The 11,090-nt window shown below is 42.9% G+C and overlaps 1 protein-coding gene across 3 annotated transcripts in view; it reads right to left on the reverse strand.

Annotated features, from left to right (window-relative positions):
* The window catches only part of NetA (Netrin-A), a 49,917-nt gene extending 42,773 nt beyond the window's left edge, over window positions 1-7,144 (reverse strand). For 2 of the 3 annotated variants that reach the window (NM_078599.5, NM_001258738.2), the window contains exon 1: window positions 5,359-7,050. In NM_078599.5, the coding sequence (NP_511154.3) occupies window positions 5,359-6,460 (1,102 nt within the window). In that variant the 5' untranslated portion in view covers window positions 6,461-7,050. Of the gene's footprint in view, window positions 1-5,358 lie in introns of all 3 variants that reach the window. The other variant, NM_001298314.1, reaches the window with a different exon arrangement.
* Window positions 7,145-11,090: the final 3,946 nt, after the last annotated feature.

Here is an 11,090-nt window from a genome sequence, read left to right on the forward strand (position 1 = left end):
GCATTTTGCAAAAATTTCGAGGGGCAAATATATAATAAAATAAATTAAGCAAGTGCCAAAGTGATTGTAAAAAGTATTGGTGAATACATTTAGCTAAAAACCACCGATGAAAGTGAATTCGCAAATGCAGATGGGCAAAAATTAAAGCCGATGCTCGGATATATGGCCAAGGATGGGCACGATATATGGGCGAGGATGTGTCAGGACGACGATGAAGCCGAGTGTATGTGCTGGCCAGTAAATCAGAGCGTATGGCGATGACAGCCTCGTCATAGACAGCCGGCCATCATAACGAATGGTCTAGGTGTCCCTGGTTCTATTCATGCCCCCAAAATGACATTCCCGCCGCCTGAAAGGCCCGCCACCTGGGGGCTTTCATTTGGCAATGATGTAGTCCTCCATCCTTTTCATACCTGGTAAATTGCATTTTAGATTTAATAACTATAAAGTATGTACATATGCAATGAATTTGCCATACCAGAAATAGTTTTAACGGGATGTCTACATTCGATAGCGATATTTAATTAAAAGTTTTTACCTAACTAACTAAATCTGGAAAATTCCAACGCCCAGAGTGCAGGGCATCTGAAAGTCGGTAGCCGAGATGCTTTTGTTATTTTCTTGTATTTTTTCTGTTTTTTTTTTTTTGCACACTGAAGTGCGCATTTGACAAGCCCGGTAAACAACAATTAAAATGACAACGGAGTAGATGGCGAGGCGAAAGGATTTTTGCACGTTTCGCTTTCTACTCATTGCGCCCCATGTCCCCTCGCCCAATCCATTCATCCTTATGCCAGTGAAAGAAAAAATACACGAGTGAAAAAAAAATGGGAAAAATTCATGAAATGTTACTGATGAAAACTGACATAAGGCGACTGGCAGGGAATGCTGTGCGAAATTATAGCCACAGGACATTCACACACAAAGCAGCGGAATCACAGCCAAACAAAGCCCAAGCCCATCCAAAAAGGATGTTCAAATAACTTGAGGACATGCCAATGCAATTTCGAATCAATGTCCAGGGGAGCCAGCCAAAAAACAAAAAAAAAAAAAAAAAAAAAAACAGGAAAAACGGAGACAAAATCGGAAAATGTCAGGGGAAAAACCGGGTAATAGCAGCAAAAACTGGCAAATGGGAAAATGCATTTACAAAGCAAAGGTGATGGGGCCAAATAATGAAATAACCTTTAACTTGGTCAACAGAACAGAAAAAGGATTATGTATGGCCCTTATTAATCAGCACAACGATTCATTCAATCAATTTTATTTCAATTTATGAATATGAAATTGCATTTAAAGACTCTGAAGTCCAAATTAATTGACTATTTGATTCTTGTCAAGCCAAATATTCCAAGAAACGGATTAGCTAAGTAAAATTTATAGTTTTTACGAATATTCATACATCATTAATAACACCACTTATTAGTTTAGTTTTGATGCCCTTGTTCTTCTCTGATGATATACATATAAACATCAGTCGACGACTGCCAAATCATTCCATTCGATTTTAGTTGGACAAATTGTTTGGCTAATTTGCGCGGCATTTTCGTAAGCCCCTGGCACATTTATCACCACTCCGCAGCGAAGCATTTTCGACCCGTCCATCAGAGGAACTATTTCTGGTGCGGCAACGGCAACAACACGGCGTATGAGTAATGTCTTGATTTGCCAAACGTTTTAACGGATTTAAATTTATTTATTGCGCGCCATCTCAACAACGCCGATGTTAATTTTAGCCGCATCTCATGAACTTGTTTGTTTTTGTTCAAATTTAAATTCAAATTGAAAATCACATCGGTCTCTCCTCTATTTGCCACTGCTCTTCAGCTTTATGACTCCCATGTGCCCCGAGCATACATATCTGTATGTATATTATATATTATATATTATATATATATGGATTCTAGGCCCGATTTAGGTGTGTATGGAGATGTGATAAACTGCATTCTGCTTATGATTGAGGGGTTAAGTGCGGGTCAAAGTTGGTTGCCGTCTTAACTCATTAAATATATATATATATATATATATATATATATTATGTACGTGCGCCAGCTCTCCTTTGTTCTCGACACCTATAAATCTAAGGCGAATTTATGCTCCAAGTTGAGAGTTTGGCAATTTATGGTAAAAGAATGTCGAGAATGGATGGTTTCCGGCGCACAGTGAAATAATGGGACTGCATCTGTGCATTAATCACGATTTCCCCGGGACTGTTTCGTAATTCGCTCTCTAAGATATTAGCCTTTTTAAGGGGATATTTTGTAAGCGAAAAGATTGCTTTATTATTTGTTGATCCATTTAATGATCCATAATTTTGGTCATCGGCATCGAAGCACCCCTAGGGTGTTAAAAGAAATTTCCACGTTATGCGCTATAAAGTATACCAACTTCCGCCTTAAAGTTTTTTACTTTATTATGTTTGGCCAGAAGCATATGCATAGGAAATTGTTTATTGCTTTTTGCGCATCATTATGAAAAGATACATTGCGTATATGCATAATATCTCGCATTTGTTTTTCTAAATATTCTTCCCACTTACCCTTCGCCTATTTTACATAAAATCCTTCCATATGCGGCATATGTATATTTGTATATTTGGGAAACTCCTAATTTAGTGAGTCCTTGCATGCAAATTGCCTGCTGTTGCCGCCTGCTCATTAAAACCCCAGCTAAATCGTTTTGCAGTTAGTTAAAAGATATCATCACGTGCCCTTCAATTCGATTCCATTCGATTCGATTTCCATACCCATACCCATTTCGTTTCGTTTTCGATTCGATTCGAGTGCAATCTGCTCGCATATGTTCGCTTTTTTCCGAATTTTCTGTGGTTTTTTTTTCTTTTTTACACCGCTCATCGGAAATATTTTCCGGCCTGGACATTTTCCGTTTCCCTTTCCATTGTTGTTGCTTTTGGTCTGTAATTGCTGCCTGTTGGTTGTTGTCTGCGTTGTTTTTGTTGCCTTTGTAGCCGTTGTTTGAGGTCACATTGAACGTCAAAAGCGGCGATGGCAACGTTAATTTCGTTTGTCCATAAACATGCTACATATGCTGCGCGAGTCCTTTGAGCTGCCATCCGAGGGGGTGAGACGCAGAAGGTCGGTTGCATTTTGCAACCCTAATAAACCGATGGGCGGACGAGGAGGCGTGGCCGGGAGGAGGAGAGTCTGGCACACGTGCCGTCCTCTGATAAGACCCGCCTGCCTTCCATTTCCATTTCCATCTCACATTTTCCATTTTCCACTTACCCGCCCCGTATGGTGTGACTGTGATTTATGCACTAAACAATACTAAAGGTCCCCCGGCTGCATGTCCTTTCCCCCTACCCCCTTGCGAATGCCCACCAACTGGATCAGGAAAAAATTGCAATGTTATGGCACGTGATGACCACGAAGGACACTTTCATCAAGTGCCTGCTATGAATGATGCCAGTGCTTTTGGGACGGGGGTTTGAAGCAATCTAGTGTGTAGTGTAACACAAAGAAATATAGGTTACATATTTAGTTGGATCTTACATATCTTTGAGCTCATCAAGTCATATACAAATGCTGATTATCCTGATTATCAAACTACAAACTATTATATAAATATGATCAGCACTGCTAAATGGGATTATTTGCATGAAACTCAATCATTTAGCAACTCTCTCACTCTTCTTATGCCACAAATTTCTGAACCCTTAAAATGTTGTCAGTTCTAATGCTCGAAATGAAATTCCAACATCAAAATCACAAGAAATCGAAAACCCAAAAACCTTCCCTGCTCTCGTTTTCATGTTCGATTGTCGGGAATTATTTGTTCGCTCTTGTTGAAAATGCTTATCAAATTAATTTCGCTTAAATTCGCGCTTATTGTTCGAGCTCAGCGAGTTTTTAGAGGGTTAATTGCGAGGGTTTATCCCGGGGTTTCTGGATTCTGGATTCGGGATTTGGCAATCCGGACATTGGACGCGGAATATCGCCCTCGAAGTCTCGCCATTGTGTCCTGATTGAATGTTTGTGCTGTTGTTTGTTTGTTTGTTTGTTTGCTTGTTTAGCCTGGCCAAAGGTAACGTCTCGATTTCGCCTCGGTGGCGAGGGTTGGCCCAAGAGTTGCTACTTGATTGGGTCTCACTTACCTACGGATATTATTGTATGCGCATACCTCCCCCCATAACGCTCTACACGTGTCCATCGAGTTGTTCAATTATGGCTAAGCCAAATCCGCAGCACAAACAGTTATGCCTTTGGGTTTTTCCTTCATATTTTCGATTCCAGATTCCCTGTTCCTCCTGCAGCATTCTTCTTATCCTTGGCAAGCAAAAGAGCAACCCTGTGCCGAGCTAAGATGAAGACCAAACACACGCGACTGCCTCGAAAATTGAATTCTAATGGAGTTGTCGCCAGTCCCGTTCCCCAGCTCCAGATTAACATTTGCAACCCTGCTGCACTCCACCGACCACGTCCTTACTTTCTGTATTTTAACTTTGTGTCCCGATATGTTTGTCCAATAGATTGAGCTGGCTGCCTGGCTGGCTGGCCAGGAGCAGAATGTCCTTGGGGGTTACTCGCCCCGAAGGTAACATAATTTCGCATCGATATTTCCCCTTTTGCCGGGAATGTTTTCCCTTTTTTTTCTTGGGGGAGTTGATTGACTTCAGCCTAGGTAGGATGTGTCCCGTTAAAATCTGCTGGCCGGGATATTCCGCACAGCAGAAGTTTAGGTAAAAGAGCCTCCGAGGGTCAGGTAAGATCCCTCGAGTATTGTCATAAGCCCTCTCAATAATATTGGCCAATAAAACCAAGCCTAATCCTATAGTTTTCCCAGAGGTGTGTTGTCGATAAAAATAGTGGGACTACCACATTTTAGAAGTGTTTAGACGTGATTATGATAGGAAATAATAACTAATTAAAAAACGCATTATAACATGCGACTCTCAAGTCAACATAAAATGTAGAATTTCATAATATTGAGTTATTTTTGTTTAAATATTGTATTTGTATAAATTAAGGCAGGTATGTACCTGCATCAAGCCCACCGAAAATGTTTATGTTGTGACTCTCCTTCCATTACCAATAAATAAACAAAAATTGTGAACTGAAATCGGTTCTTTGTTTATAGAATATTCCTAGAGCTGAATTATTTATTCCAAACTACTAACATGCCCTTGGTATTGAGCAGCGTTCTTTTGGATTTTAAACCCTGTTTATACAAATATTTTAAATTGTTTTCTTCTTTTTTTCTGCAATTTTGCATTTTACATTTAATATCTATTCAAAAGTGCAGGTGCTAAAATATTTTTTAATTTCACTTATATCCAGTTACTCCCATTCAGATGAATCGCAATTAATATATTAAATAGAAAATGGTTTGCTGACTCACCTTTGCACTCATTGGCTTCCTTGGCGGTGGCTCTGGCCCATGGACGATCGAAGTGGAATGGCTTGCAGCGTTCGCAATCCCTTCCAGCGGTATTGTGGCTGCACTCGCAGTTCAGCTGCCCACTGGCGTCCGTGGAACACTTGGAGGCGTGTCCATTGCACTTGCACCGTCCGCCCACCGAAAAGTCAGAGATGGCATAGTGCAATCCACTGCCGGATGTTGCCACATCCCCACCGAGATTCGCCTCAATATTATTGCCAGCGGGTCCATTGGCCAGGGGCACACTGTACTTGCCGCTGGCCAAATCCGTTGCTCCTCCGGCTTCCAATGAGAGCAGGGCCTGCGGATCGGGGCGTTGAAGGCGATGGAACACCACCCGGATATCGGTGGCCGTCACCCAGTCCTGCAGCACCGGCGATGAGTCCAGATCCCGTGACGATGGGCGTCCCTCCAGTGTGCTGAAGGCAATTCTGGAGACCAGTGGCCTGGTGACATCGCTGCAGCGGGCCTCGTGCTCATTGTGGCGTCCAGTGGATTGGCGGGCGGGACGTCCGAAAAGCCGGCGGCACTGGGAGCTAAAGAACTGGAATGGCTGCCAACTGAGCCCGTGATCGGTGCTCTTGTAGATCACCATCGAATCGGGACGCGGAGCATGCGGGCACAGCTGTAGGATCACATAGGTCAGCTCGAACTTCTTGCCCAGCGAGAGGGTCAAGGTTACGTTGTCCCCACTTCCGGTCACCGGCTCACTGCGCCAGCAGGTCACATTATTCGAGTTATTCAAATCGGTCAGCGAGCGGGCTGGAAAGCTGCGCAACGGATCCGTCATGTCGCAGGTGTGGCAGGAGCGCTCGTGATCCTGGTACTCGCAATATCGCTGCGCACCCGACGATCCGCACGTGGAACTGGCCACCACTGGAGCATCGTAGGCGGCGTTCACAAAGTCCGGAATGCAGGCGCGTGGCTCGTGCGCTTTATTGTAGCACGGATCCTCCGGCGGCGCCTGTTGCGAAAACATCTTGAAGTACACGTCATTGGAGATGCACTGGATGGGGCTGAACCTGGTGGTTCCCAGCAGCAGGAGCAAGATTCCACGGATCATGTTTGCAATTTTAGTGGCTTGCTTAACTCGCCAGTATTGTATTGTTGGTTTTTTTTTAATCACTCAAAACAAAACGAAATCTTCAGTTTTTTTTAGTTTAAAAAAAAACGCACTGGATAATGTAAGATTACGTAGTTTCAAAATTATAAATTTAAAACTGTTCTGTAGTTTTGGAAATCACTAATTTTTTGGTATTTAATTGTCTTGGCAAATCACAAATAAAAATACCTTGCAATTTTCAAAACCGTTCAAAAATTTTAGAATTTGAACAAGAACTCCAAATTCTGTGATTTTCAATAGTTTGAAAAGTCACCAGAGTCGCACTAAACAAAAAATTCGTCAATCGCGCCAATAGTTTTGAAGTTAACAGACTTGAACACTCAAAAAAATTCGAAATCGCCGCTTTGGCAGCTGTTTGCGCAGGCGTTTTTGAAGCGCGCGTCGCGTCTCAAAACTCCAGCCACTCGAATTCGCAAATCGCAAATCTCCAATACAAAATCTCAAATCGCGTCGTTCAAATCGCCGTTCGTTCGGCGGCGTTCGGTTCGTAACGTCAAGTCGGGCTGCTTGTCCACAGGCGACTGTGTGTTCGTTTTCGTTCGTCGCTCGTTTTTTCGGTTTTTCGGTTTCCCGCGAGGTGTCGTCTGCACGTGCGTGTATGCGTGTGGGTGACTGTGTGTGTGTGTGAGTTTGTGGTGACCGCGCTTGAGATCGCTGCCCGCAACATGTTGCTCCATTATGTTGCTGATGCTGCGCTGCCACAACAACAACAAACCGCTCTCTCTCTCTCTCTGTCTTTGTTCAGACTCATCTTGCTCTCAGTCACATTTGAGAGTTGCGCAGTTCGGTCGCAACATTTGTTGCTTTGCTGGCGCTGCAATTATTTTACTTTTATTGCCACTCGGCGACACATTTTGTTGCCGGTTTGTCGGCAAATAGCCACTGTTTTGTTTGCCGTCGCTTGTTTTTGTTGACTTGGCCGCACAAACGGGGCCACACAGCAAATCCAAACATTTTGTCCACTTTATGGGGAGATAACTGCTTTTCTCAACAGAAATTGCCTTAAAAGCTATGTATACATATATATGCATACATCAATTAATCGTTTTTAAATTTAAGTAGCGCTAAGAAACCCGAACACAAATCTATTTTCACAAAACTTATCGTTCATTATTCAAATAGATCGATAAAGAAAAGTTGGGAAAATCTTAAGAAAACCACAACTCAATATTATTGCCAGACCGAAACGAATTCAAAGTTTGGAAAACACACCGAAAATCCAATAATACGAATCGATGTTTTCCAATTTAATCAGCGGCTACAAATCAGCCAAATATTGAGAATTTCGAGACCGAAGCAGAAGAGAAGACATCATTCCGTTCTTCTGGCTCTTATTCTCCTTATTCACCTTGTGTTGTTTACCTTTCGGATGGCTATCGATAATAAAGACGCCTCGAAATCTCCGATCTTCAATCCTCCAACTCTCTCGTTCTCGCGCTGGCTAAGTTATTAACTAGTCGTTAATGAAAATCATCAATTTTCGAAGGGGGCGCGTAATTACGCCGAGCGGATGATGGTCATGCCGACGACGATGGCTTCATTATAGCTTCCCCCCCCCCCTGCCTCATCACCATGAGCACCCCATACGTATACATATACATATAGCCCACCAAATTCCCCGATATTCCCCACTGCCTACTCCAATATTTTCTGCATTTTGCCTGCACCTTTCTGATAAGCGTTTCACTTTCGGTTCCCTTCGGCTTTTGCCTTCATAATCGGCGTCCACGCGCTTTTGTTTGTTTTTATTTGGAGGCGCGTATAATTAGCTTGTATGGGGCATGTGTGGTCGGGTGGGCGTATGAGCGCAGGGGCGTGGCAACGGTCGAAACCGTATCGAAATATATACCTTAATTATTCGGCTTCTCACGAGGGTGCTGGGATATGGGCTTAATCACAATGCTCACACCTAATCGTTGGAAGGCATAAAAGGTTTATTGTAAATATGAGCTAAAATCGCCATTAAATTGAATGCATAAATGAATAAATCATAAAAGCATGTTTTTCTAATCAAACATTATATCAATTATGTTTATAATAATAAATACACCTAAATTTTACTTTCAGATTTAATTTTACCCTGTAACTGTATAATTCGTTGTATTTGTTCAATTATCCGTATGATTAGGATGTACTTACGTTTGAACCTTTGACTCTACGAATGCAACACCTACGGCCTTTGTCGTGCAACGAAAGACAGCTGGTCGGCTCATTTCCGCTTCCTTTGTTGATGCGGATCCACTTCCACATCCGCAGCCACATCCGCATCCAGGCCAAACTACTTCTGGTCGGAGGCTTATCGGCGCCTTGGCTTGGAAATTGGCAGGAGCATGGAAGATGGGGCACCCAAGCTGGATCAGAACTTTTGCTTTATTACCTTGGCAGTAGGCGTGGCTGCAACAACCACAAAGCCCACGACCACGACATGACAACGCTGTGTATGTGGGTACACTGAGAGAATTTGCCAATTTACATCAATTGTATGGTAAGTAAAAAAATTGATAATTTGAGCACGGTTTTCTACTGAATGTGTAAGCAAGTCTAAAAAGTTTTGAATAAAAAATGCAGACCTACACTCTTAAAAATATTCCATATGTCTTGCATACATTTTAATTCTCTAGTAAAAACACAAGCAAGTCCATTATCTATTATATAACCAAATTTTCTCAGTGCACCTCTGCGTTTTTGTGCCGCTCTGTTTGTTTGTATGGGTGGGCGGCCAGACAGTGCTAAACTTTGGCTTAATATTGGCAAGTGCGTAATGAAAATTGCATTGTCGTTTTCGCAGAGTTTTCACAGAGTGGGCGCTTAGGGGGGTTGGGGCTTTTCGGTCTGATAAAGGGGGGGGGGGGGGGCGGGGGTTGGATGGATGTTTGGTGACTGGATGGAGCTGTGGTTCAGGACCGTCCGGCCTTTTGTCATTTGTGCTTTCGAATGGGGCGCAAAGTCCAAACGGCTTTTCGTTGGTCCGTTTGTTTGTTTGTTTGTTTGCCAGGCCGACCGGCCGGCGGCAAGATTTTTAGATTATGACGGCTCTGCAATCCTCACCAGCTGGGCAATATCCAGATCCGCTCTTCCCCAGGTCATGCACCACGCGAAAAGTCCAGGGAACTTTGTCACCAAAAGTGAATAAGCAAAGTGAGAGGGAAAATTTTTTAAATATTGACATTATAATTAAAGAAAAAGATGCAACAATAGAGTTGAGCTGCATTCTTTTGGACACCTGTAGAGTTGAATTAATACCCTGGGCACTTCAGATGCACTTTCTCTTTTATATTACTAAACACTTAAGCTCTTGTTCGTGAGATCAACAAACTTTTTCTCCCAGTGTCCATTGTTTGCTGTAGTCCTATTTATTTGTGTTAGGACAGTCTTTCGCTTTATTGGTGACATCGATGAATGTGAACTCCTTTGTCGATTCCACTCACTCATCGAGGATTCTGTAGATTCACACGCCTGCATACCACCCAGCCCCCCCCCCTCCTCCCACACACACACAGAATTCCTGGTCCACCATTTTTGGGGCTTTGTGGTCACTTTTTTGGCCAGTGTTTATCTTTGGGGTTTTTGTTTGTCTTTTACAAAGTGTTTGGCTCCGTAGTTGGTCTTTGATTTTATTGCTCGGGCTGCAAACATGCAAAAAATACGACACACAATACAATACAACAGAAAAAGATAAGTACAAATTTAGAATCAGGTATAAGGCCTGCCCCCATTTGGTGGAAGAGGGGTTAGGGGGCGTGGCCATGGGGAAAAGGGAGCAGGCGGTGCAACTAAAACGCACAGATAGCTGACTAGATTCCTATCAGCGTCAATAAATAAAGTTTTTAAATGGGACAAGAAAATAAATATGTGTCTCCTTGTTGTCACAGACAACCCAGGGGCCATAACAGTGGGTCTTAGGATGCAGGACGGGATGACAGTGGGCTAAAACGATTGATATGCAGTAAAAAATAAGGCTTTCTGTATCTTGTGCAAGGCGAAAGAAGCTTGGAATCTTATGTTTAACCGATACATATTTTACAAATGCTCTTTTCTATTTCATTGTTTTTAATCATAAATAAAGATAGCTAAATGTATGCAACAGCATATTGAAGCTTTTACACACTTTGCTGTTGCATTTTTGAAACGCCAGCCCTCCAATATCATCTAATTAAATTTTGAACTTACTTATAAAGTTGCCATCTTCATTATTGATCTTTGATCACTTTTGTGGCCATCCCACTGTTATTCGCTCCGAAAAGTAGCGTTTACACAGCCCCGCATCCCTCGCCACCATTAGCCGCTGTCTTTCCGTTTGGCTCATATTGAAAAAGTTTTTTTTCGAGTATCTATGGCTGTGTCTCCTCGGCTCCCCGGCCATTCTGAAAAATACCACCCCCTCCCCCCCTGCACCATTCTCTTGGTCTGGCGCTTTTTTCCTGCCTTTTCCAGTGTGTCTGGGTTGTCTGTTGGCTGTCTGCTTGTTTGCGCGCTTTGTCTTTTGTCTAGTGCAATATGCGTCGTGTCTTGGCACCGCCCCCATTTTCCCCACTTTCCCCACTTTTCCGGCGAACCGCCACTCCGGCCC

Source organism: Drosophila melanogaster, chromosome X, assembly GCF_000001215.4.
Source record: "Drosophila melanogaster chromosome X".
Classification (NCBI taxonomy): Eukaryota; Metazoa; Arthropoda; class Insecta; order Diptera; family Drosophilidae; genus Drosophila; species Drosophila melanogaster.